The sequence below is a fragment of the Podarcis liolepis genome, assembly GCF_965112155.1.
Source record: "Podarcis liolepis genome assembly, chromosome: 17".
Lineage (NCBI taxonomy): Eukaryota > Metazoa > Chordata > Lepidosauria > Squamata > Lacertidae > Podarcis > Podarcis liolepis.
In genome coordinates, this window is record NC_139571.1 from 4801452 (window position 1) to 4828234 (window position 26783).

Here is a 26783-nt window from a genome sequence, read left to right on the forward strand (position 1 = left end):
ACGATATGGACCAGAGTTAGTCTTCGCTATGCCTTGAAAGTTAGTCTGCTGCAGCATATATAAAGCTGAGGAAAGGGTCTTTTAGAGACATGATTTATTTATTCACGCTTTCAAATTTTTAACCTGTTAATAAATAGTTTCTTACAGAAACAACTCTGCGTTTTGCATAGGCTTCGGGCTGTCGATTCCCACAATGTTATGTGAGTATCGTAGGAGGCAAGGGATTTCTCCTCCTGCCAAGTGTGGCAGGCCACAGATAGCAGCCTTTCTGAGGTAGGTAAACAAATTCCCTGCGACCGTCCTCTTCTTCTGCACAATGCAGCTCTCCCTCTCCTAGTCATCTGACAAGCTGAAATTCATGGCTGCCGTCAACGTTGCAGAGAGCTTGGTGGCGATCTTCTCTGCAAAAGAAGAGAAGATAAAAAGGGGTTAGATGTCTGAATGGCATCCTGGGAAACCTCTTGTCTCTTTTCTAAAATGTGCTGTTGCAAGGAAAGGAGGAAGAACTGCAGCTGGCTGGCCATTTTAGGTTTGCAGGGAAGTAGCCTAATCAGATTCAGGCAGCCGCTATTAATGGAACAAACTGATAGGGAAGGACAGTCTTGTCCCCTCGGCATTTGAAGAGAGGGAGGAAAGGTGAATGATGGACATGCAAATGTGTCATCCTTTCTCCTGGCTGTGAAGGAGAAGATTAGATGACAGTAAAAATCATACAGGGAGGAATTAAACGTTGTGCTTTTCTGATCGTTTTGGCTGGCCAGATAAAACAATATGCCTCCACATATTGGGATGGGACGCTTGTGACGCTGTGGGTTAAACCACAGAACCTAAGACTTGCCGATCAGAAGGTTGGCAGTTTGAATCCCCGCGACGGGGTGAGCTCCCGTTGCTCAGTCCCTGCTCCTGCCCACCTAGCAGTTCGAAAGCATGTCAAAGTGCAAGTAGATAAATAGGTACCGTTCCAGCAGGAAGGTAAACAGCGTTTCCGTGCGCTGCTCTGGTTTGCCAGAAGCGGCTTAGTCATGCTGGCCACATGACCCGGAAGCTGTACACCGGCTCCCTCGGCCAATAAAGCGAGATGAGTGCCGCAACCCCAGAGTCGGCCACAACTGGACCTAATGGTCAGGGGTCACTTTACCTTTTTTACTGTTTTGGGGGTCCTTCCAAACCCCATGAACGAACGGTGGGAGGATTAGCGGGAGAGTCCTGCTGTGCAAGCAGAAATCCTTGCACATCGTTTCCACGGATGGGACATATTAACTGATTCCCATGTATGGACTGAAGGGTATCATGGAAAGGGTGCCTGGGGCCTGGGAACTACTGAAAAAGAACAGTGGAGGCTCTGCCGTAGAAATGTTGTGTTGTGGGACATTCATGGGCTTCTCCTGGAACACCATCTGGGAAGAAGCTGTAGAGGGCAAGGCTCTGTCCCCATCCACTGGGGATGGGGATTCCAAATGGGGGATCTTGAATTTTATTTTTTCACTCTTCCCACCCCCACAACAAAGAAAAGGAATATGACCATATGACAGCTCTTAAATCTTTCCAGGAGGCCAGCCTTGCTTGCTCCAGTCCCTTAATTTACTCGAATGATGATTCCCAGGAAGTAACTGAGAAAAAAAAAACATTTTGCAGATATTCAGCAAGCCATCTGCTCCCACTCTGGGCCCCCTTTACCTGCTCGTTTCTGCTGTTTCTTGCGCCTCTTGCTTGCAGCTTTCAGGCCTTGCCCCTGGTGCAGAGGGTCCAAGGCGGAGATCTCTGCTAGGTTAGGAGCCCTTGGCACAGACTTCTCTGCTTCCACTAGGGTCTTGTTCTTGGCTTTCAGCTCTACAGTCATTGCGCCAAACTAGGGAGGGCAAAAGGAAGATCTCCTTCATCTTAACCTTCATTCTCTAGCATGTATAAAACAAGGAAGATTCCAGCCTCTAGCAGTTGGCTTAAGTTCTTGAGGCTGCTGGGTTGGAATTAGTTGCAATGCCTAAGCTCAAGTTAGAGCCCAGTCACCGTTATACTGCCATGGCCCAGTTACTGCAGCCACAACCGCACTATGAATATTTAAGAACAAAAAACACTCGTTGGAATACTCTTAAAGTAGCCGTATCCTGGGTGCTATGACTGGGACTGCACGTGCTGTGCAATTCCAAAGAAGCAGAGTGTGCAGAAATCTGATCTGAACTTTCATTTTAAAAAGAGAAAGCAAGTTTCTAGCCCTGTTGGTTGCAAAAAAAAAAAATGTTGAAAAGAAGTGGCAGCATATAAGCAACTAAGAGCTTATGAACATCCCATAAGATTACAGATCAGATTGGGCAAACAGCACGGAGTGACCCAATTTATAGAGGTTGGAGATCCCACATTTTCTTCATGCAGAATTGTGACATTTCAGTACATACAGCCGTGGCTACAAGTATTTATTTGGAGAGCTGGCACTGAACTTGATGCATAGCCCATCCAATTTTACCCAGATCTTTGAGCTAGTTAGTGCAAAATGGGAGCCATTCAGATCAAAGATCATACATGTGCTTATGATCACGACTACTTGTTTCTAACACTACTGTCAGATGTCTCACTGTGGATCCAGGGCTAAAGGTACATGAAAGGTTATCATTTGCCAAATGAAGATGGGCAAGACTGAGCCTTAGACACGACCACCCAGAGTTTTTCACCATCTCCCTGCTCAAAGTCCAGCATGCATTCACCCTAAACCACATTGCCTCTCTGTTTCAATCCATAGCTGGCAAGGGACTGTTCCTGTTGACATGACATATATTTCATCTTGTACTGTGCTTTTTGGAACATTACTCTGGGAGTTAAATAAAAGGAATCTTGTCTTTTAGGAAGCAGAGAGTTCTCATTCTCTTCCTTTCTCATTCTGGCATTAGCTGCCAGTGCTGTTCCTAATTTGTATGAGGAAGGAGTCTCTCTTTCTCTCTCATTCCAGGCACCTCCGTCTTCCAGTTTGCCCCTCTGTTTCTAGCCAAAAACCAAACAGACCTTGAGTGTTTTCTATGCTGTGGCATCGCAAGAAGGTAAAACCACAAGCCTGTGGATTTGGCTATCTGACAGTCACAAGATTCCTGACAAAACCTGGCCAAGGGGTGGGGGTGGGGAGAGAGAAAGCGGCCTACAAAAACTTTTTGTGGCTGCAGGACATCAAGGGAGGAAAAACCCAGCAGCTCCCATCAAGCCCATTTTCTCACTCCACACCACTTCCACTTTTGTGCTCTTCTAATGGCTACTTCAAATATCAGACACACAATTCTGAATTCACCGAAGTGTTCTTTTTACACATCAAGTTAGTTCAAAATTTAAAATAAACCACAAAGGGAATTCTTAAAAACCTGGGAACTATGGGGGAAGTTTCAAATATTCCACAACATGATACTGACAACTCTGTGTCAGAACATTTGTTTTGCATGCAGAACGTCCCAGGTTCAGTCCCTGGGATCTCCAGGGAGGGCCGAGAGAGACCTCAGTCTGACTGGAAAAGGGAATGTTTTACATCATTATTGTTTATAAAACCCAGTAAAAGAAGAAAAAGAAGATAATAATTCCTGTATAGGAGAAAAATAAATGTCATTCTGACAGGAATAAGTCTTCACACAAAAAAGGAAATGCTTTTCGCTCCATGGGTCAAATCCTTATCAGGGTCAGCCTTGTGGGCCAAATTTAACAGGTGAGCAGGGCTGTCCACCTATCACATGATATTGTGGGGTTCCTGCAGCAGAAGGGGGGCCCAGGATGACAAAGGGAATCTTTTGCCCTTTTACTGCCCACCCCAGCTGGGAAGAGAGAGAAAGGTAGCGAGAGAAGCTTACTCTTTCTTCCTGCTACTGTGAATATCTTTCTCCCCTTAGGTCCTTTCCTACAACCACCACCCTCTGTTAAGCAAGAGAAGGAATCCTGCATTTTCTCTCGTTTCCTATTGCAACAGCAATCCTCCCCGTGTTTTTCTATTCCGCCTCCATTGTTGGAGGTGTAAAGGAGGAGCGCGGGAAGGCTTGCAAAGGGCTCTGAAATTTACAAAAAGCAGCCCTGGCAGGGAGAAGTGGACTCTATGGCAGTGTCCGTTTTCATCAGCTGTTTAGCACACACCTTGTTCTAGCAATTAAGCTCTCAACCTGAAGCCCTACCATTACCCACCTCTGACATCAGGTGTGGCTTCCCCAAAACAACCCATGGGCTACAGCAGGCATCCCCAAACCCGGCCCTCCAGGTGTTTTGGGACTACAATTCCTATCATCCTGACCACTGGTCCTGTTAGCTAGGGATGATGGGAGTTGTAGTCCCGAAACATCTGGAAGGCCGAGTTTGGGGATGCCTGGGATAGAGGTTCCCCGTGCCTGCTGTAGGCAAGACTGACAGGCAGATCAGTGGCCTGACTCAGGATAAAGTTCCTAAAACAGCACCATGACAAGCCAAAGCCCTAACTGCTGCCAGGATCTTGAAGTTGGATGTCACAAACGGATTGGACACAGAGGAGTGGTGTGAGGAACCAGCTTGGGAACCTCCAAGGCAGGGGTCTGCAACCTTTAAGACAAAAAGAGCCACTTGGACCCGTTTCCGAAGAAAAAAACAACTGGGAGCCGCAAAACCATTGCGACATTTAAAACAAATATATCTCCAGAGCCGTGATCTGACAGCGGGCGGGAAGGTGACGTCGGGATGGTGCGTGACTAACGCACGCACCGCCCCCATGCGACGTCACAGCCAGTACAGCGCCCGCCACAGTGGGGAGTGCACAATGCGCCTCCTCCCCTCGCTAGTATCCGCCCCGGAGCCGCGGCAAAGGTGTAAAAGAGCCACATGCGGCTCCGGAGCCGCGGGTTGCAGACCCCTGCTCCAAGGGAAGAAGGCTCAGAGCCCAGGGATGGAGAAGAGGGGTCAGAGGGAGAAGACTTGGAGGAGGAGGTGGCAGCAGCTGAAGAGGCAACAGGGCTTAGTGAGCTTGGAGAGTGTGTGGCAGAGAGAAGTGCAGAATCAGAAGCTGAAACGGGAGAGGAGGGAGGCCAAGAGGCAGAGATGAGTCTGGCTGGTGAAGAGCCATGGGTGATTCCCCCTCTACCCACATCTCCCAGAACCAGGAAAGTCAGGAAGAGAGCGGAAGAGACGTTAGCTTCACACAAGCAGTCTCTGATTGCTTGGGGAAAGCCCTGGTAAGGAGGGGGACTTAAGCAGCTGGGGGGGGGGACACCTTCAGTCTCAACAACTGCTTTGTGGGGGCAAGACCTCCTGGGAATGAATTGCTATTCACTATAGACCTGACACTCTGATGATGCAGATCCTGTTTTTGCTAATAAAAAGCTAACTTGCTCAGTGTGATTTACTATAGGCTTTTTCTTTTTTAATTGCTTTTCTGTTTCATCATTTCATCAATGCGCAGTATGTTGCAGTCGAATGCATGGTAATAAGACGAGAGAAGAAGAAAAAAATTAACATAAATATAAGACATGTATCTGTAAATAACAATAGTAACATAGTTTGTTCCTTTAAATTAACTCCTTTGCATCTGCAGGCTTGCTCCTGTCACTGGGTCGTGTTTATGTTCATATGCCTACCTCCTCACTCCCAGTTTCCTCCATCTTAACTTCTCCTTGGTCCTGAGGACAGAGCTCCTCCTCCTCCATGCCAGCTTCTTCTCCAGTGGTGAGGCCAGAGCCCTCCAAGGTGATGCCAGCAGGGCCCGAGGGCAAGTCTGCAACAGGTAAGGTCCGTGAAACACCTCTCTTGAATTGCAACAGATTGAATTGATGAAAAGGGACAGCGGTGTGGGGAAGGAGGACAAGCTGAGGTGGCGACTCATCTCTGACCAAAGGAGAACAGGAGCAAAATCTGGTCATCCATCTACTGGGCACCTTCATAGATCGCCATCTCCCTCATCCCAAGGAAACAGTGGCAAGGCCAGCTTGCTCCCTACCCAGGAGCAGGGCCGGCCAAATACATTTGGGCACCTGAGGCAAACCACAACTGGTGCCTTTCCTCCAGCCAGGGAAGAAGGGATGAAGAGCAGCGCTTCTTATTCACCAAGAAACCACTGTAGGGGTGGCCAAGGCTTGCCTACGTATCTTTAGGCACCGGGCAAATACATTCCTTTTCTCTCAGGCCCTTGAGTATACAATCTATGGCCTTTTAAACTGGGGGGGGGGGGATATTGTTTTGTTTGATACTATGGTATGTAATTTGTACCGTGGTCCCTTGGTTTATGATCCTAATCCGTTACAAAAATCTGTTCTTAAACCAAGGCGTGCTTTCCTATAGCAGCGGGGGACTCAATTTACAAATGGAACACACTCAACAGGAAGCAAAACATGTTCTTATTCCAAAGCAAAGATCACAAACCAAAACACCTACTTCCAGGTTTGCCGCGTTCTTAATCCAAGTTGTTCATAAACTAAGCTGTTCTTAAACCAAGGTGCCACTGTATACCGAAAGCTGCCCTCTGATCTTCAGATGAAAGGTTGTATAGAAATTTTAATAATAATAGCTGGAATGGCTGGAAGCGGAATCACCGTGCCTCAGCTTCTCTCTCCGCCCTGTCACTTACTTGCCAAGACTTTCTCGTTCTCTTGCTCCAGTGCCTCAAAATCAAAGGACTTGCCCATCTCCGCAACGATCTCGGCGCTGATGTGAGTGGGGAGCGTGTGGGTCTCAGGCGGGTGTGTGAAATAGCTGATCCTGCCACTAGCAGGGACAAAAAGGAAAGCAGTGATCACTGATATCAGCAGCATGCATACGGGGAGGGAGGAAGTAACTCTTCAGATCCATTTTCCCCCATGGCTGGTCCTTGCTCACTTGAGACTAGATTAGAACTGGGGGCCACAAAACGCTCAGGCCCGGGGGTGCTCCATCTAGTCCTCAGAACCTTACACGACCTTGCCTGCTCTCCCTAGGCCACATCTGGCACCAGCCCTGCTTTACATCCCCTCAAGTGTTTCTGCCCAGCTGGAATGTGTTCTTGAACTCGGATAATGCTTCTTGCTTCCTGTTATGGAGGATTCAGGAGTGTGTGTGTGTGTGTGTGTGTGTGTGAACCTGCCTACTGCACAAAGGTAAAATTTAGGTTCATTGCTCCGCCCACTTTGCCTCTGGCCCCGCCCACCCTGGCTGCCCTCAAGGGAAGACGGTCCTTCCTCTGGAAGAAGTTCCCCACTCCTGCCGTAACAATGGCAAACATACATACATACATAAATTTTTATTTATACCCCACCGTTCCTGGTTCAGAAAACTGGGCTCAGGGAGGTTAACAACAAATTTAAAACAATTGATGCAACAAAAAACAGCATAAAATACAGTATAAAATGTGAATAACAATAAATTCAGAATTGAAAAATCAATTTAGGGGGGAAATCCATCCAATATTAGATGATCACCAGCGCTAGCTGGCTAAATAAGTCCTGTTTGGGCCAGTGAGGAGACCAGGGGAGAATTAGCTGTGGGATCCTAGAGCGGGTAATCTTCATAAAAAGGGGAGGGGGAGGGAAGGAAGGGGGATAAAAGATCAGGCTAAGTTCAAATTGAAAGCCAGGCGGAATAGCTCTGTCTTACAGGCCCTGCGAAAGGAAGTTAAATCCTGCAGGGCCCTGGTCTCCTGGGACAGAGCATTCCACCAGGTCCACTTGATCATCACCAACCACTGCATGAGACAAAAGTTCCTTCATCCTGTTGAAATTCTGTTCTGTGAATGGCCCTGAGACCTCCAGGTATAGGGCAGTATATAAATTCAATAAATAAATAATAAAAAAACCAGTTCTTCGCTCACCTTGTCCAGTCACTTAGTATGGCTTTGGCTGCCTTCTCGTGGTCAGGCGTCCCTCCTTTCTTCAGCTTTCCCTGCCGCCTGGCCAAATGAGCCAGGAACTCCATGGTGTCCTGGAAATCTGGCACGCGGTAGTGCTGCATAATCTTGGGGGGGGGGAGAGAAGAAGAGAGAAGCCAATTGCCCAGTTAGTAGTAATCCTCCTCCTCCTCCTCAGATGACTCCAAAAAGAGCAGGATTGACTGACAAGCACTGGGGGCTCACAATGCCCCTCCTGAAGTCTTCCCTCTGGCGCACTCAGCCACAGTATCGCTGGCTCCTTGGGAAATAAGCTGATGCAACACTGAGTTGAGGAGAAAGAGAGGCAGGGAAAGATACTGGTAATCATACCCTAAACCAGTGTTTCCCAACCTTTTTTGGGCAAAGGCACACTTGTTTCATGAAAAAAATCTTGAGGCACACCACCATTACAGCCCCGTGACGTCAGCGCGCAGCGTCACGCCGGGAGGGACATGAATTGCTAGCAAATTACATAATCACCTCCTTGAGGGCTGGCTCATCTTCTCCGAAGGCAGAACCCCATTAATTAACAGCACAGACTCACACCATAGCCAAGACGAGGGGGGGAAACCTCAGTCATGCACAGTCATGCACATGTGGGGGCTAAATGAGGACGAAGACCGGGCAGAGAGCAGGGTTCAAATCACCCCACCTGGCCAGGACAATCCCTGGGTGCTCCCTTGGGCCACTCGCCTGACCCACCTCGCAGGGCTGTTGTTGCGAGGATAACACGGGGAGAACCATGCGCGCCCCCGGGAGCTCCTTGGAGGAGAAAGCGGGCGATGAATTCAATGCACGAAATATATGAGAGGCGACCAGGTTTTGCAGGTGAGGGGCCCCCGCCAGCCTCTGCTTCCAACACCCGGCGCAACGACGCTGAAGTTTCCCCCCGGGCTCGGCTCGGGGAGCAGCGCTGCTCCCCCCCGGCTCCCCTTCGCCCTCCCGGCTCTCTCTGCCGCCCACTGGGGACCCCCCTCACCTGCCAAGTCCGGAGCGCCGGTGGAAGTTGCATGCATGCATGCAGGGTACCGCGTTGCCATTGCATTGCACTGCACTCCATGCAACGCCTGCACGCATGCATTGCCTTGCACGCCCGCCAAGGGGTCTCCCCGCGGTCCGATGCACCCCCTCCGGCGCGGATGCAGCATTGCAAAAATAACCCCCCCCCGACGCAGCCCTACCTGGGGGGCAGCCTCTGCCTCCGCCGCTCCGCCTCCGCGGGGATCCCCGGGCTCCATCCTGCCGCCCGATCTCCGCGGGGGCGCAGGCAGGCTGCGCGGGGTCTGCGCAGAAGAGCCCCTGCCCGCCCGGCCGCCGCCGCTGCGCTCATTCCATGGCCGGGAGAAGAGCGCTTCAAGCAAAACGCCCGGCCCGCCAGGCCACGCTGGGAAACGTAGTTCGCGCACCCCGCGCGGGCGCGGAGCCCAAGGGCGAGGGGACTACGGATCCCGGCAGCCCCCGCGCCGGGGACGGAGGGGGAGAGACCGGGTGCAGGGATGGAGGGACGGGTGGGCGAGCGAGTGAGTGAGTGGCAGCCGCCAAGCCTTGGCCGAGAGCCAGGAAGGGCCTCCCCGGAGGAGGAGGAGGAGGAGGGAGGCGCAGAGCGGGAGGGAAGGAGGGAACCCCAGGGGTCATCTAGTGACGGCGCCCCAATCGAAAATTTGACTTAAAAAAAAAAATCTTTCAAATTTTTTAATTTTTCCCGCGGCACACCAGGCAACATCTCGCGGCACACTAGTGTGCCGCGGAACAGTGGTTGGGAAACACTGCCCTAAACCATTGTTATTGTATTTTAGTGTTATGTTGGAAGCCGGCCAGAGTGGCTGGGGAAACCCAAACAGATGGGCGGGGTATAAATAATTTATTATTATTATTATTATTATTATTATTATTATTATTATTAATCTCCAAGCAATGGGCTAAGTCCAGCCTGCCAGCCAGACCTCTCAGTTTGGCCCCTGCCATTCTTCTCAGGCAGCCAAAGAAGCCACAATTTTCCTGGCACACTCAAGTCACATGTGCAGCACTGAAAACCAGGGGAGGGGTGTGTGCATTACAGACGAGATTGCACTCACTTTCTACACCACCAGCTCCCTGTTCATAGAATCACAAAACTGTAGGGTAGGAAGGGATCCCAAGGGTCATCTAATCCAACCCCTTAGCAAAATGTGGTGGATACTCAACTAAAGCATGCATGACTGATGGCCCTCCAACCTCTGCTTAAAAACCTCCCAGGGAGGAGAGTCCACCACATTTTGTGGGAGTCCGCTTCACTGTCAAACAGCTCTTGCCATCAGAAAGTTCTTCTTGGTATTCTGCTCTGGTCAGACCTCACCTGGAGTACTGTGTCCAGTTCTGGGCACCACAATTCAAGAAGGACACTGACAAACTGGAACGTGTCCAGAGGAGGGCAACCAAAATGGTCAAAGGCCTGGAAACGATGCCTTATGAGGAACGGCTAAGGGAGCTGGGCATGTTTAGCCTGGAGAAGAGGAGGTTAAGGGGTGATATGATAGCCATGTTCAAATATATAAAAGGATGTCACATAGAGGAGGGAGAAAGGTTGTTTTCTGCTGCTCCAGAGAAGCGGACACGGAGCAATGGATCCAAACTACAAGAAAGAAGATTCCACCTAAACATTAGGAAGAACTTCCTGACAGTAAGAGCTGTTTGACAGTGGAATTTGCTGCCAAGGAGTGTGGTGGAGTCTCCTACTTTGGAGGTCTTTAAGCAGAGGCTTGACAACCATATGTCAGGAGTGCTCTGATGGTGTTTCCTGCTTGGCAGGGGGTTGGACTCGATGGCCCTTGTGGTCTCTTCCAACTCTAGGATTCTATGATTTGGTCAGAATCTCCTTTCCCGTAACTTGAAGCCATGGGTTCGGGTCCTAGCCTCTGTGCCGTGAGAAAGTGGCTCCCTTTTCTCAGCACAGCTTCTTTCTCACTCACCACTGATATGCAGCCCCCAATTAGTTTGCTTCAATGGAATTCAGCCCTCTGAAAAGGGGGGGGGAGCCTCCACATGCCTGTGCACACACCAAAAATTTAAAGCAAATTCCCTCACACCCAAGAATCCTGGGAACTGCAGTTTATCCCACACAGCGCTACAATTCCAAAGACCTGTAAAAAGGTAAAGGGACTCCTGACCATTAGGTCCAGTCGTGACCAACTTTGGGGTTGCGGCGCTCATCTCACTTTACTGGCCGAGGGAGCCACCGTACAGCTTCCGGGTCATGTGGCCAGCATGACTAAGTCGCTTCTGGTGAGCCAGAGCAGCACAGAGAAACACTGTTTACCTTCCCGCTGGAGTGGTACCTGTTTATCTACTTGCACTTTGACGTGCTTTCGAACTGCTAGGTGGGCAGGAGCAGGGACCGAGCAACGGGAGCTCACCCCATCGCGGGGAGTCGAACTGCCGACCTTCTGATCGGCAAGTCCTAGGCTCTGTGGTTTAACCCACAGCGCCACCCGCGTCCCAAAGACCTGTAAAAATCTACAATTACCAGGATTTGAGGAAGGAAGACAGGTGCTGTGGATGTATTTAAATCAAGGGCAGTTGAGAAACCCAGTTACTACCTACTATTAAAATTTAATTTCCCAAAAGAAAAGGCCCTGCAAAGTCTGCTGCAACAAAAGCAACAAGAACCCAGTGACATGCCTTCAAGACCAACAGGTTTCCTGGAAAAATAATCACTCTAAACCAGGAATCCCCAACCTTTGGCCCTCCAGATGTTTTGGACTACAATTCCCATGATCCCTGACCACTGGTCCTGTTAGCTGAGATCATGGGAGTTGTAGGCCAAAACATCTGGATACCGCAGGTTGGGGGTGCCTGCTCTAAACTAAGACCTTTGCCTGAAATTGCATCTGAGCGGATGGAACCTGGAGGGCACACTCGCTCCTTTCAACTTGGATTTAATCCAGAAAAACCACAACAAGCCTTCCCCCAGAAGCTAACATCAATGAATTAAGTGAATTAAGAAGCTAACATCAGTGAAAGCGAATTAAGTTTGCCACTCCACAACTCTTCTCTCCCAATTCTCCCTAAAGCTTTGAGAGGAGCCCAGAATTCCTGGCTCCCCGCTGCCTAATTGTCTGCCCACCATCACAACCAGGGCCTGCCTCCCCCTGCCCTGCCCCACAGCTACCTGCTGCTTGTTGCATCGCTTCAAGATGGCCTCCACTGGGCTCACAGGGTCAACCAGTTGCTCTATCTTGACACAGTTTCGTAAGATCATGGCGGCATCTGAAGTGGGAGAAGCCACAACAATCCCTGGACAGTCCAGAAGTTTGATGTGCTTGTCCAGCTGCACCTCTTGCAGGCACCTAAAAGGAGACAGCACAAGAGGGAGGGAGTCAACTTATTCCAAGAAAAATGGCCCTCCACCTGTTAGTACCATCTGCTAAAGCACTGTGCTGTATCTCTTCCTGTCTTGAAGGTAGAGCGTAGAGCAACCATTATTGCTCCAGCTGTCTATCTTACCACACTTCATAAATTGTGGAATCAGAGTTGACAGGGACTTCAAAAGTCATCTAGTTCAATGTCCTGATGACACAGGAAATGTTCACCCTACAGCTCCCTCTCCAGTGCAGGAGAACCTACAACAGGCATAGGCAAACTCAGCCCACTAGATGTTTGGGGACTACAACTCCCATCACCCCTGACCACTGTTCCTGTTAGCAAGGGATGATGGGAGTTGTAGTCCCAACACATCTGGAGGGCTGAGTTTGGGGGTGCCTGGCTTACAATCTTCTGAGACCGTCTGTCCTATTTCTGAGCAGCTCCTTTCATCAGAAAGTTCACTCCAGCTGATCTATTTGTTGAGTAACCTCACTGGCAGATACTGGAAATGTTAAAACCTTGCAGGAATTGGCAAGTAGATAGCTGATGGTTAAGGACAAGTTAAAAATAACCAAAAAAATATTGTAATGTAAGGTTAATTACAGGGAGTGGAATGTGAATTAGAAATAACCAAGAAAACAATGCAGCAACAAGAGGAATTTATGGACACATTGATGGTGGAAAGCCATTTGGGGGGGGATGTATTAAATTTGTTTTAATTTGTGGTTGATTCATTAAAATTTGGAAAATCAATAAAAATGATGTAGGAATAAATAATGAAGCTCACTCCAGTGTTTAGCTGGAATCTACAACTATTAAGCCTGGCACTCCTCTCCCTTCAGAGCAATGGAAACTAAATCTGCTCTGTCAGCTGTGCAACAGCCTTTCAAATATTGAAATTTCTTTCTAATCACCACTGAACTGTCTCTTCTCCAGGCCACCCCCAGATTTTCTCACAGGACTTGCATCCCTAGGCCTCTCACCACCTTTGCCACCCACCTCTGAACACATATCTGTTGGATGGCTAGGGCTCTGCCTCTGTGGCTGGAGACCATGTATGTGGCTGAAGGCCACTTGTCAGACAAGGCAGGAGGGGGCTCCGCCCTTGTGCTCAGGACCTGGTTGTCAGTTTCCCACAGGCATCTGAATCGTCACTGAGGGAACAGGATGCTGGACAAGATGAGTCATTGGTCCAGCAACCAGGCTCTTATGTTCTTACAATACACATCTTTAAAGTGTGGTGCGCGGAACTGGGCACAGTACTCCAGGCATATCTGCTCCACTTCTCTGTGAGGGGGAGTTGCGCTGGACTGCGTGGCCACCCACTCCCCTCCGGGGGCGGGGGACTTGGTCCCCCATTGCCCGGGGGATCCCGTTGTGATAGGAATTTTGAGGTCTTAGATATATGGTAATGTTCATAAGCGTACCAACCAAGCATGTACATAGATCAGCACAGGAAGACCAACCTGGAACCATTTGGATTCCTAAACTGAGCAAATGTTTTCTCTGCAAGGTCAAAGTGGGAAACCTCCCCATTGTCTCTTTTCTCACAAATCCTGTCTTAAGGGCACCTTTAAGATATGAATAGGGTGTGAGCCTGTGACCTGGTCCAGGAACTAAGTATTTATCATTACAAAAGACTGGCCAAGCTCCCCAGAAAATCCAATCAAGTAACCTGCCAGACAGGAGATAAACAAAGACAGGAGAAAAACAATATTCAAATTTCTGTTTTAGACTGCCTTTTTTGTGATGTAGGTATGATGTATCTGAGGGGTGGTCTTTGGTTACACCCCTTCTGTAATGTATATATGATGTTCTTGGGGTGGTCGGTGGTCTTGATCTACAGGGTGGCAATTTCAAAAGTCTTTATAAGGCCTTGCATGCCATTTTTCTGGGTTCCTCCTCCTTTCCTGTGTGTGAGGGGAGTACCCTGTTGCAACAGATCAATAAAGATCAAGCTTACTAGCTGCATTGCTTCTCAATATTCTCTGGTTGGCCTCTGTAATCTTCTCCTACCAATAGGGAACCTATGTAAGGACTCTATATGGGGTCTTGGATACCCCATAAGGGAAAAGGGCAATTTTTGTTTACAACTCCGGCCACGTCAGAGCCTGGCCAGCCAATCCGCTGGCCGGGGGGGGGCGTGGCCGGGACTATTTAATTCCTCAATCACCCTCCCGCCCTAATTTGCAGGTTTTAGGCACTGGCCTTGCTATGGACCTCGGTTGGTCACCGGTAAGGGGCCTGGTAGGAATTTTTCCACTTGGCAAATTGGCACTGGCCACTTGGTTTTCGCCTACCTCATAGCAATCATCACAACTTTGTTAGGGTTGCGGTTAGGCATTGTTTGACCTTGTGTGGGGGAGGTGAGGTGTGGCCATCACCTGCCCCTCCAAGCTTAAGGGTATTCCGTTAAAGGAATCCAGGGGTGTTGATCTTGTCCGAAGCCCGGTTGGGGGCTGGGGCCTTGAGAGGACCCCGACGGGAACACCAGGGGGAGCTTGAGTTGGTTTGCATCGACAGGGCTCCCCCTACCTGTGGCTTACCCTTCCTGCACATCAGGCAGGAGTCAGATAGAGTCGGGTCCATTCAGTGCCTAAGCCAATACAGCTCACATTCTATAATTTAATAAAGTTGTGACCAAAATTTGCCCGATAACATTAACCTAATATCCGTGTCCTTGTGTGTGTTATTTCTCAGCAAGGGGGTGGCTTCGGGGTCTCGACACACAACTTCATCCAGTGAGCTCAGAGGTGCATATACAGGGACCCCCACAACTATTGCAATCCTCACTGCATATCTGTAAGGTAGTTATGCTCAGTGATAGCAACGCTCCACAGCCTGTGGACTATTGGAGAAAGGATCTGATTTCAGGCCTCTCTGTTCAAAGTCCACCCAGAGCTGCAGCCCCAGCGTTGCAAAACCACCCCCACCCCCCAGATATCTCTCCTGGCCTTCAGAAAAAGAGCACAAAGTCCATTTTCTCAACAGAGCTTTAGAGGCAAAATAGTCCGTGCCTCTGAAGGAGTCCTTTATCTGGTCTGACTAAATGGCTTTTATTTATTTTGCTGCTGTATTTTAACCGTTTAATTGTTCTGAGGTTTTAATTTATTCCATTGGGAGTTTTGTTGTGAATTTAATCATTTTTAAGTTGCAACCAATCGGCCAAATAAGCAGAGTGGCGAGGAGCAAGACAATTACCAGCATGTCTCTCATTCATCCCCATCTGCCTATAGCGAAGGTGCTATAGGATACCACCTCACGCTCAGTTTGATATCCCTTTGTCAGGATACCTGCCCCACAACACCTCCTCCATCTTGCAGCATTCCTTGTGCTCCCAAGTAATGGGAAGACCTGGGCCACTTTTTACACAGTGATCCTTCTATTTTGAAATAGCTCACTGTAAATAATAAAGCAGTGCAAGTTCAAAAGGCCTCTGCAGTTCCCCAAAGCTGCATAATAACTAATAATAATAATAATTTTTATACCCCACCCTTCCCGGTTCAAAAACCGGGCTCAGGGCAGCTAACAACAAATTTAAAACACTTAATTATAAAAGCAGCATAAAATACAGTATAAAAACATGAATAACAATAAAATTCAAAAATCAGTTTGGGGAAATAAGCATTGGATAATCCCCAGGGCTAGCTGGCTGAATTGGTCCTACTTGGGCCGGCGAGGAGGCCAGGGGAGAATTAGCTGTGGGGTCTCAGAGTGGGTAATCTTCATAAAAGGGGAGAGGGAGGGAAGAGAAGGGAAATAAAAGATCAGGCTGAATTCAAATTAAAGGCCAGGCGGAACAGCTCTGTCTTACAGGCCCAACGGAAGGAAGTTATATCCTGAAGAGCCCTAGTCTCATGGGACAGAGCAGTCCACCAGGTCGGAGCCATCACTGAAAAGGCCCTGGTCCTGGTGGAGGATAGTCTGACATCCTTAGGGCCCAGGACCTATAAACTATGGTCCAGACTGTCTCAGGAAAGGGGGTATAGGGCTGCATCTTGCCTCATCTCTTAAGACCCACAGCACAAATCTTCTTCCCTGTGTCTCTGAGGCCCACAGCCCCTTCCCAGCATCTGGGGGGATGTCACATGTGCCACTGCTGAGCTGGAGTGCATCCACAGTTCCATCATTCCCCTTCCTTGCACACTGTCTAGCCAACCTTTCCTTTCCATACCGGTGCCCTGAAATCCAGCTTGGCCCGAACACACAAGGTCCAAAGCTCTCCTTTCCAGCACAACCAATGCTGTTCTGCAGCTGCGCCTCTGATTGGCTCACAAACACCCTAAAATGTTGCGGGTTCTACAGATAACCTAGAACAGAACTGAAGGGCCTTAACAACTTAAGACACCATACACCAGCCTTTCTCAACCTGTGGGTCCCCAGATGTTGTTGAACTACAACTCCCATCACCCCTAGCTAGCAAGGCCAGAGCTCAGGGATGATGGGAGTTGTAGTCCAACGACATCTGAGGACCCACAGGTTGAGAACTGCTGCCATACATAGACAAAGCTCAAGGGAGAACTACCCCCACCCCAAAACCCTGGCTTCTACAGCATGCACAGAAGGACTGCTACGTACTTGGTGACGCCGGGAGTGGCACCAACACCGCAGGCCCGGCTCCTTTTCAAGCTGTTGATCAAGCTGCTTTTGCCGACATTAGGGAAACCTGCGGTGAGAGATGGGAGAAGCGGACGGAGCCATCAGCAAAAGCACCTGCTCCCACTCAAGATTAGGTCTACCTATGTGAACACCTCCTTCTCTCCACTCCTTATAGCAAAAATAACGCAGCGCAGAAAAGGAAGGCACAGCTGCCCACAAGCCGCCTTTCCTTTTTGAATGTATGAGCGCCAGCAGCCAGAACAAAGGCATCTTCAAAGGTTCATGTCCAGCAACACCAACAGGCAGGATCCTTACTCAGTAGTAAGCCATTTTGATGTGCCGCATATAACTCCCTTGTTGCAGCAGCTCCGGTCTGTTTCCGGGCACAACGCAATGTGCTGGTTATGACCTATAGAGCCCTATTCAGCTTAAGTCCAAGCTATCTAAAGGGCTGCATTCCCTCCTACAACCGTAGCTGGGTTTTGAGATCTTTGAGGGAGGCCCTTCTCGGAGTGGAGACGCAGGTGGAGACGCAGGAGAGGGCCTTTTCGGTGGTGGCCAGACAATTTTGGAACTCCCTCCTTAGAGAATAATAATAATAATAATTTATTATTTATACCCGCCCATCTGGCTGGGTTTCCCCAGCCACGCTGGGCGGCTTCCAAAAGAATATTAAAATACTGTGATACATCAAACACTAAAAGCTTCCCTAAAGAGAGCTGCCTTCAGGTGTCTTCTAAAAGTCTGGTAGTTGTTGTTCTCTTTGACATCTGGTGGGAGGGCATTCCACAGGGAAGGCGCCACTACCGAGAAGGCCCTCTGCCTGGTTCCCTGTAACTTGGCTTCTCGCAGTGAGGGAACCGCCAGAAGGCCCTTGGCACTGGACCTCAGTGTCCGGGTAGAACGATGGAGGTGGAGACGCTCCTTCAGGTATACTGGACCGAGGCCGTTTAGTTAGACTGGCTCCCTCCTGGCTGTCCTTCCATGGGCAGGTGAAGACTTTCTTCTTCCAACAGGCTTTTGGGAATGGGCTGCTTTTAAAGAGGGAGCTGGTGCTATAGTGTTTTGGTTGTGATTGTATGTTTTAAATAGAATATACATAATATTCTATAAATGCTTAATTAATTTTTAATGCTGCCCCCCCCATTTTTAGCTGTTTTGTTTTTTTTATCTCTAAGCAGCCTTGAATCGCTGCCAGGGGAAAAGGTGGGGAATAAATAAATAAATAAATAAATATTATTCTTGCAATGTGCGTACCCACACATCATGGGCTTGCAGCCTTGGCACAACTTTGCCAGGTCATCTGGACCTGAGAGGCAAGAGGTCCGATATTTAACAAGGTCAGGAAAGAGATCCAAGTGCTTTGATTCCTACCATATTTTATAAATTTTCACAAAACTTATACACCGCTTAACTTTTTTTAAAAAACCCTCAAAGCATTTACAAGAAGATAACACGAGAAAGTCAAGAAAGAATACAACTGTGCTTTAAAACATACAAAAGTTAAAATATTAAAATGTATTTAAAGGTAAAGGGACCCCTGACCATTAGGTCCAGTCGTGACCGACTCTGGGGTTGCGACGCTCATCTCGCTTTACTGGCCGAGGGAGCCGGCGTACAGCTTCCGGGTCATGTGGCCAGCATGACTAAGCCGCTTCTGGCGAACCAGAGCAGCGCACGGAAATGCCGTTTACCTTCCCGCCGGAGTAGTACCTATTTATCTGCTTGCACTTTGACGTGCTTTCGAACTGCTAGGTTGGCAGGAGCAGGGACCGAGCAACAGGAGCTCACTCCGTTGCGGGGATTCGAACCGCCGACCTTCTGATTGGCAAGCCTTAGGCTCTGTGGTTTAACCCACAGCGCCGCCCGCGTCCCAAAACATATTTAAATTACCTCAAATTATCCCAATGTCTTTCTGAGCAATGGGGGTAGGATTTAAGAGATCCCCCCCACCCGCCCGGCTTTCCACCTCCCTCCAAGAGGGGCTCCCTACTCACCCACAACCCCAACACTGATGGCCGTCCTGACATCCTGGTTCCGGCAGTAGTTGGCCAGCACCTTCATGAGGCAGTCTGCCCCAACACAGGCTCCCCCGCTGAGCAGCTCCCCCGAAGCCTGGGATACAGGGACTCGGCTCTGTTGCTGGAGGTGGGGGGAAAGAGAAGCAGGCAAAGGGGGTGATGCACACCTGCAACCAGAAGTTCTGCCGCTAAAAAAAATGGCCTGGTTTTCCTCTTTACTGTTTTACTGTTTCCCCCCCTCCCCCAACAATCAATACAATGAAGGAATATAAACAATAAAAGAGAAAGGAAATATTGGCCATGGATCATAGTAATCTGCATCAGAGCCAACTCCTAGGGGCCAACAGGGTTTCGCCCCTCCCCATAAAGTATTTGAGGGGGCCGGGTCCCCCCAAAGTTAATAGGCATTGCCATTCAAATGGTATGCATGCACCATGTCATGCGGTTAATTGTGCGAGGTGGGGCTTACCTGTCCTCAATATTTTATTCAAGTTGGCACCTCTGGTAATCTAGAGTCTCACATACAGTTTAAAAAAGGTAAAGGTAAAGGACCCTGACAGTTAAGTCCAGTTAAGCCGAGAGGGAGCCGGCGTACAGTTTCCGGGTCATGACTAAGCCACTTCTGGCAAAACCAGAGCAGTGCACGGAAACGCCGTTTACTTTCCCGCTGGAGCGGTACCTATTTATCTACTTGCACTTTTTGGCACGCTTTCAAACTGCTAGGTTGGCAGGAGCTGGGACCGAGCAACAAGAGCTGACCCTGTCACGGGGATTCGAACTACCAACCTTCAGCAAGCCCAAGAGGCTCAGTGGTTTAATAATAATAATAATAATAATAATAATAATAATTAAAAAAATAAATAAATAAATAAATAAATAAAAATTTATACCCCACCCATCTGGCTGGGTTTCCCCAGCCACTCTGGGCAGCTTCCAACACAATATAAAAATACAGTAATTAATCAACCATTAAAAGCTTCCCTAAACAGGGCTGCCTTCAGATGTCATCTAAAAGTCTGGTAGTTGTTTTTCTCTTTGACATCTGGTGGGAGGGCGTTCCACAGGGCGGGTGCCACCTCCGAGAAGGCCCTCTGCCTGGTTCCCTGTAACTTGGCTTCTCACAGTGAGGGAACTGCCAGAAGGCCCTTGGAGTTGGACCTCAGTGTCTGGGCAGAACGATTGGGGGTGGAGACGCTCCTTCATCCATGAGGAATCAGCACCTTGATACCTCTTGAAAGGCACCACTTGGCCTCAGAGTTTGCGTTAACAGTAATAAGGAGTAAGAGGAATCAGTGGAAACAGAACCGGCTGACAGAGCCCTTTAAGAGGAGAGGGCTGAAGCCCGCTCTTCCCCAAATGGCTTTCAATGAAAACTAATAACTGGCCAAAACTGTCACTCACTTGCCCCACTGCAACATCCCAGCACCACTTACCAGGTTTTTGCTCTGCTGCTGAGTGGAAGCTTTAAAGGCCACTGTGGGGAATTCGTTCCTCAGGTACTTCAGCCACTTTGCTACAATTTCCTTAGATACCAGATCTGGGCCAGGAACAGAAGAGAAGAGTTAACTTTAGGATCCTCAGCAAAGCTTGAATACCAAGCACGTCTCCAGGGAGAAAACATCTCTGCATCAACTGCCAAGCCTTGCCAAACCCCTCTGGACTGCTTTGAGTAATCTCTGAGCTTAATAAGCTGAGATATAAAAATGCATTCTGGGTGTGAACGCAGCCCCTTTCCTCCTCTCTTTGCAGTAGCCCAACAAGCTTCCTAGCATGGCTGGTTCTGAAGCTGTTAATCACAGTTGCTCAGCTGAGTGAAAATGGGAAATCATAGTTAACTGAAGGCTTCCTTGCCTGTTCAATCACTCACACCTGCAAGGGAAGGAGCCAGGGGCTTGTGTGGCTGCAACTCAGCTTCTTAAACTTATGGTTGCAGAAAATCAGTCATTAAGCCTCTACCGCTCTCTCATTTGCCCTTCTCTGCTTCCCCAAAGCTTATGTTTCCAAATTATTTGAATGCAAGAACCCTGAAATCACAATAAAATTATGGAAAAGCAGCTATTGTAATTCATCTGTTTATTCTATGTACAGTGGTACCTCGGGTTACATACGCTTCAGGTTACATACGCTTCAGGTTACAGACTCCGCTAACCCAGAAATAGTGCTTCAGGTTAAGAACTTTGCTTCAGGATGAGAACAGAAATCGTGCTCTGGCGGCAGCAGGAGGCCCCATTAGCTAAAGTGGTGCTTCAGGTTAAGAACAGTTTCAGGTTAAGTACGGACCTCCGGAACGAATTAAGCACTTAACCCGAGGTACAACTGTACTTCTCTGGACTGCCCTGCCCGAATTTGAATTCTGGGAGAGAAGCACAGACCCTGAATATAGCAGTGCAGTATGCTGGTTAACACTTGCTGAAGACTGACTATGAGAGCGTCTAACACTCTGCTATCCTTCAGTAACACACCAGAGAGGACTGGAATCATAGCAAACCAGGGCCAGACCCCCTTTCCTTCCCAGAGAGCCATACGGGGCTGGCCTTCCCACTTGCCTATTTTATTTAACACCAGGACTAGCCTCTTGTTAGCTCCAGCTTGCACCACGGCCTGCTCAACCTGGGGGCAGCGGCAGCCTTGGGGGTCTCGTGCGTCGAGGACTTCCAGGATCACATCAGCTGCTTCCACCACCTAAAGGGAGAGAAGGCCAAGAGAGTTTGCCACCTGACACCTGGCTCAGCCCCTGAGGACAGTCGCGCTCAGAGCAGATGCATCTTTCCCCACACGAAGTGACAACAAGACCCACTGACCTTCCTGAACTCCCTATAATAGGCCTTGCAGGAACTGTCTTTCTCCAGCAAGGCATGTTTCGCCAGTTGCTTCAGATCCATCTCCTGCAGGGAGAGAAAGAGTTCATATTGTAGCTTAAAAATAAATTAAATAACCTTACAGCATTATCTCTCTCTTTCATTAACAGCGGTATACAAATTTAATAAATAAAAAATATTAATAATAATTATTACAGCTAGGAAAGCATTTTAACACTAAGTCAAAGATCAATGAAAAAAATAAGGCAGGGCGAATGGAACACAGTGGGACGTACATAAAGGAACAAGTCCAATGCTTTGAACAGCATGGAAAGTGAATTGAAATTATGCTTGTAGCATCAGCAGAATTACAAGGACTGCCACTATGAACCACAGTCTAGAAACCAAGAAGCCCGTGGGTTGGGTTTAGGACAATAATTTCTATCCTACCTGTCTACAACCGTACACAAGGGAGCTTGCGGTTTAGATGACATGACACAAAATGTAAAATATGACCGAAACCTAAAAACAAGCCATTTTAGAGCAACAGGATTATTCACATTGGGGAGTAAATCCACATTTTGAGAATGGCTGTCTAAACAAAGGCAGTGATGGGGCCTCTCTTAGGAGGCTGTACCAAAGTTTAATGTTTAACAGATTATTGTATTTTAATATTTTGTTGGGAGCCGGCCAGAGTGGCTGGGGAAACCCAACCAGATGGGCGGGGTATAAATAAATTATTATTATTATTATTATTATTATTATTATTATTATTATTATTATGCCTGGGCACAATCAGCAAGTTGTGAAGACAGGGAAACCATGGAGCTGATGATGCTCTGTGTTTGTCTGGATGGAACACAGGATAGAGGCCTGAGAATGTAGAAACTAGTTTACAGTACATAGGGGAAATGTACATTTGTTGCTTCTGTTCCTGCACACCACTGGCATGTGGCCCTGGAAGGAGCCACAGAGAGAAGGGAACATGGCCCTCGGTTTTGAAAAAGGTTCCCCAGCTCTGCCTTACAGGGTCTCCAAAAAAGGAGGCAGACAAGTAGTCTCTAAACAGCTAAATGAACAGGGTCCCACTGCAGTCGGCTTTGATGTCTTTGAAACTTCAGTACCTTCTGCTCAAAATTCTGCTGTCTGTGCAAGGCATCCTTCTGCAGCCCTTCTAAACTCCGGAACCGGCTGATTTCCTTCTGCCGTGCCGTTCGCTGCCGCTCCTGCAGTTCTGTAGCCTGAGAGGATGTGCAAAGCCGTAACTCAAAGAGGTTGCCACGAGCCCCATTGGAAAGAGACCCATTTTTCAGGCTCTTTGAAACCTAAGACTCTACAGCAGCGGTTCTCAACCTGCAGGTCCCCAGATGTTGTTGGACTACAACTCCCATCATCCCTGGGCTCTGGCTTTGCTAGCTAGGGGTGACGGGAGTTGTAGTTCAACAACATCTGGGGACCCACAGGTTGAGAAAAGCTGCTCTAGAGCCAAGGTTTGGTACCCAACCACTGATCCCAAACTGGGAAATGAAACCAGGAACTCGAAGAAGCCAGCCTTCATTTCCCCATGCAGGGCTTCCCACTGCTTAATCTCACCCTTTTCTCTTTTAGCGCTGCTCCTTTCTTGACATGCTCTTTGAAATGTTGCAGCTGAGGCACTCCTGGGTCCTTTTTCCCATGAGGCTTTGCATCCCTTCTCTATGAAAGCCAAAGGACACACACTGGTAAAGGCCATGAACTGGACGAGACATCAGAGATAGAAGACCCTAGAAATTCACCTTAGCTTCACTGAAAGTAAAAATTAAAAGACCCTTGTTCTCCCAGCTAGTGCTACAGTCAGAAGCTTCATTCCCTTCCCCTCAAAACTTAGGAATAAAGTCCTCCCAGTTCCCAGCCTGTTATTTTCCACTCCCTTGCTGAGCCCATGAATCTTGTTATGTTTCACATCTGCAAACTGTACTCTGGATTTTAACTTAAGTGAAGCTTACTTACTTTGTCTTTTACAACTCTTATTTTGTCCCAGGCAGAATCTGCCTCCTCTCCTCCAATGAAACTCAGCTCCCTAAAATTACCGGCAGCTACCACACTGCCAAATCCAAAGATGTCTCTCTGCCTTTCCACTTTTTGACCTCTCTGCTGCCTTCAGTGCAGCTGGCCCTTCTTTTCCTTCTTGGCTCCCTTCATGCTTCCACCTGCTAAATTTCACTTTTCAAAAGGACTTATGAAGAGTGGGAACGGTTGGGGCTGCCAGTCTCTGCTCACCTTGCCATGTTTCTGTCTCTTCCCGGATTTTTTCTGCTCTGCAGAGGGAGGAATGAAATCAAAGGTGAGCACCATTTTACATTTGGGTTCCCCAGTTTGTAGGAATGCAACGTTTGACCCAAAAACCTAGCAAAATGACTTACTTTTTGACATGGCGTCAAAAGCTGAGAGAGGCGGAGGTTTGTTTTTCTGACCGATGAGAGCTTCTGTGACCTCTGGATAAACTTCTATGTTGCTCTCGTCTGATTAACAGCAACTGGAAAAGGAAGAAAAGGTGCCACCAGCACCCCTATTTCAGAACCAAAGATCTGAGCGGAGGAGAACCGAAACCTTGTGATCTCTTGTTGCTGGAGAAACAGAACAGAGATAACCAAACAAGGCAGAGAGCGCCCACAAACCTTGGACAGGACACTCGCAACTCCTTGATCCCCCTGATCTTATTCAATCCTTTATTAGGCATAGCAAACCACACATTATAAAACAAACACAGTATACAGATTGTGGAAAATACAAATTCGGCATAATAATTTGCATAAATAATACAGTCTAACACTACCACATCACTGACCAATCAAGAACCACTAAATCTCTCTATAATGGCCCAGTCTTTCCACATGGACAGCACTCAAAAATTTAGCCACTATTGAAGTAATTTGATCATTCCCGTCCGAGAGCAGGTCCTGAACCGTTGGCAGCATAGAGCCGAGCCTGTTAAGTTGTAAGGCCTCTAACAATTGTCTTCTGGCATAAATGCCAAACTCACAAGAAAAGAAAATATGCTCCAACGTCTCAGGTTCCTGCCTCCCACATTTGCAGAGACGCTCTGCTTCTGGGAGAGCTAAATATCTTCCTCTTACTGTCATCGAGGGAAACATATTAAATCTGGCTGCCATAAACAGCCCGCACAGTTCATGATTCTTCAGATTTGCCATGTAACCCTTTTGAAAGATCCCCTTGATCATTCACGAAGCAGGAAGCGAGATCTCACAACTGTTTGATTCCCTCGACCGGACCCAGGTGCCGCCTCCCCTGCTGAACTTCAGCCTGCAGGTCGGGGTCGCGCGCTTGAAAGCTGCCCGCGTAACCAGCACGCGCATGTCCATCTACTTGCATGCCGCGGTGCCCCATGCCCGGCCCTTCCGCCCACTCCGGCCCCGATCCTCCTTCTTACCCTCCAGGTCCAAGCTCCCCTTCCAGGGCGGCGGCGGCGGCGGCGTCTGCTTTCTACGACGCACGCGGCTTCCTGGATGGGACACGTGGTTTTCTGCGCGTTCCCGAGGAGGGCGGAGCTCGGCGCGCGCGCGCGCGACCCCGGGACGCCCCTCCCTTCCCTTTGCTGAGTTTGCACGCCTGTGGGTTGGGATTTCTTGGGATGGGAACAAAGCAAACAGGGAAGGGAGGAAGGGAAAGATGGGGAGGCTGGCGCTGTATTAAAAACGTCTCGCCTTGCGCGTTGGGAAATTTGCACGTGTGAATGTGCAGGAAAAGCTTTACGGAAAGAGCTTTGCAAATTCCGCCAGGGGAACGACCCGATTTGCAAAACTGCAGGCGGGGGGGGGGGGGTTCGGTTGTTGTCTTTACCCAGCCGACACGGGGGGGGGGAGAGTTTTGCAGTGCAGAACCCATTGCAGAGAAATCCCTTCGAGGACGTGAGCAGCCCCACGTTGCAGACCTGCAGGAAGTAATGGGTGCAAAGCTGTAAGACGTGCGGTGAAATCGCCCGGAGGAAATGGTTTTCTGAGTGGTGCACAGTACTGGCAGGCAGCGATGGTTTGCAGGAACTGCGTTTAAAAGAAAGCTTTGCGATTCTGGAAACCAGATATGCGATCGCCCCCGTGCTCGCTATAGGCGATGGAGAGAACGGCGGAAGGGATGTAAAAAAATGGAATTTTAGTCCCGTGCAAGAAACGTAAAAAATGATGCTAAGCATCAGATTGCAAGAAAAACGCAAGGGCTTAAACGAGAATTATTTATACCCTGTACATGGGTGAGAGTGAATGATAAAGGCTCGGTGGAGACCCTGTTAAATCCCAGTGTGAATATATTTGGTCCCAGGGTCTTCTTTGATGGGGTGAGGCTTATCCCAACATTGTCTGGGCAATCCTGGCCTGCATTCAACTCTATGAGCAAAGGGTGTCAGATGCTGCTGCAAGGACACAGAAAATAGCTTCAGTTTTGTATTCTTGTACTGTTCATACTGAGCAATATTCTGACTCATTTCTGCAGTCTCTAGCACAAGTCCTGTATCCCTAACCTGAGAGCATTCAGCTTGTGGATATGGATAAGGCAGTTGACCACGTATAGCAATGTATGCCAAACTACTGTTCCTGTTTATTAAACATTCAGCTTGATGTGGTTTGTAGAGAAGTTTCATGAGGTCACATCTAGCAATCGTAACCCCACACTTTCCAGTGAATTTTCCAATCACTGCAAAAAAAAGTCTGCTTTATTTTTAAGTGGTTTTGTCGCACAAGAATGCCAAATCTTCAAAATTCTGCAACTCTTCAATTCTACAAATCTGATTTTGCCCCGAGACTGTATCCGACCTGCAATAGAGCAACAGGCAGGAAAGCTTTGGAAAAAATATATTTTGATCAAGTCTCTTGAATAAACCTAGAAGCCACAGGTTAAGAGGACAGGAAGTGGAGAGTAGTAATAAATGGGCAGGTCTCTGATTGGAGGGATGTCAGAAGCGAGTCCCAAAAGGACTCATGTTGCAATTCGAGCTGTTTTGAACTTGTTCATAAATAAGGAGGAGTTAGGATTTGAGCTATGTTCTGCTGATGACACAAATTAGTTAAGGTGGTAAAAACAAAAAGGGAATCATGAACAGCTCCAAATTGGACGAATAGGCAATACATCCTGATAGGGGCTAAGTTGACAACAGTTGACCAGGAGTTGTGTTGAATAGCTCAGTGAAAATGTTGGACCAGGGCACAGCAGCTGTGG

The 26783-nt window shown here is 48.5% G+C and overlaps 1 protein-coding gene across 1 annotated transcript; it reads right to left on the reverse strand.

Moving 5' to 3' along the window:
* Nucleotides 1-79: 79 nt before the first annotated feature.
* GNL3L (G protein nucleolar 3 like) lies at nucleotides 80-25094 on the reverse strand. Its single transcript, XM_083482815.1, has 16 exons — nucleotides 25006-25094; nucleotides 23978-24090; nucleotides 23835-23872; nucleotides 23169-23270; nucleotides 22700-22816; nucleotides 21579-21662; nucleotides 21324-21459; nucleotides 20211-20314; nucleotides 18754-18898; nucleotides 16736-16823; nucleotides 11964-12141; nucleotides 7760-7902; nucleotides 6545-6681; nucleotides 5559-5695; nucleotides 1678-1849; nucleotides 80-401 (listed from the first exon to the last, which is right to left on the reverse strand). The coding sequence occupies exons 2-16, from the start codon at nucleotides 23985-23987 to the stop codon at nucleotides 334-336; spliced, it is 1659 nt and encodes a 552-aa protein (XP_083338941.1). The 5' UTR covers nucleotides 23988-24090; nucleotides 25006-25094; the 3' UTR covers nucleotides 80-333.
* Between the last annotated feature and the right edge of the window lie 1689 nt (nucleotides 25095-26783).

Excerpts from the sequence above, each read along its gene's own strand:
- GNL3L (XM_083482815.1), bottom strand. Across the intron at positions 22,817-23,168 it reads CAGCGCTAAAAGAGAAAAGG|GCTACAGAACTGCAGGAGCG; the intron begins GTGAGATTAAGC and ends ACATCCTCTCAG. Across the intron at positions 12,142-16,735 it reads GCCACTCCCGGCGTCACCAA|GTGCCTGCAAGAGGTGCAGC; the intron begins GTACGTAGCAGT and ends GTCTCCTTTTAG.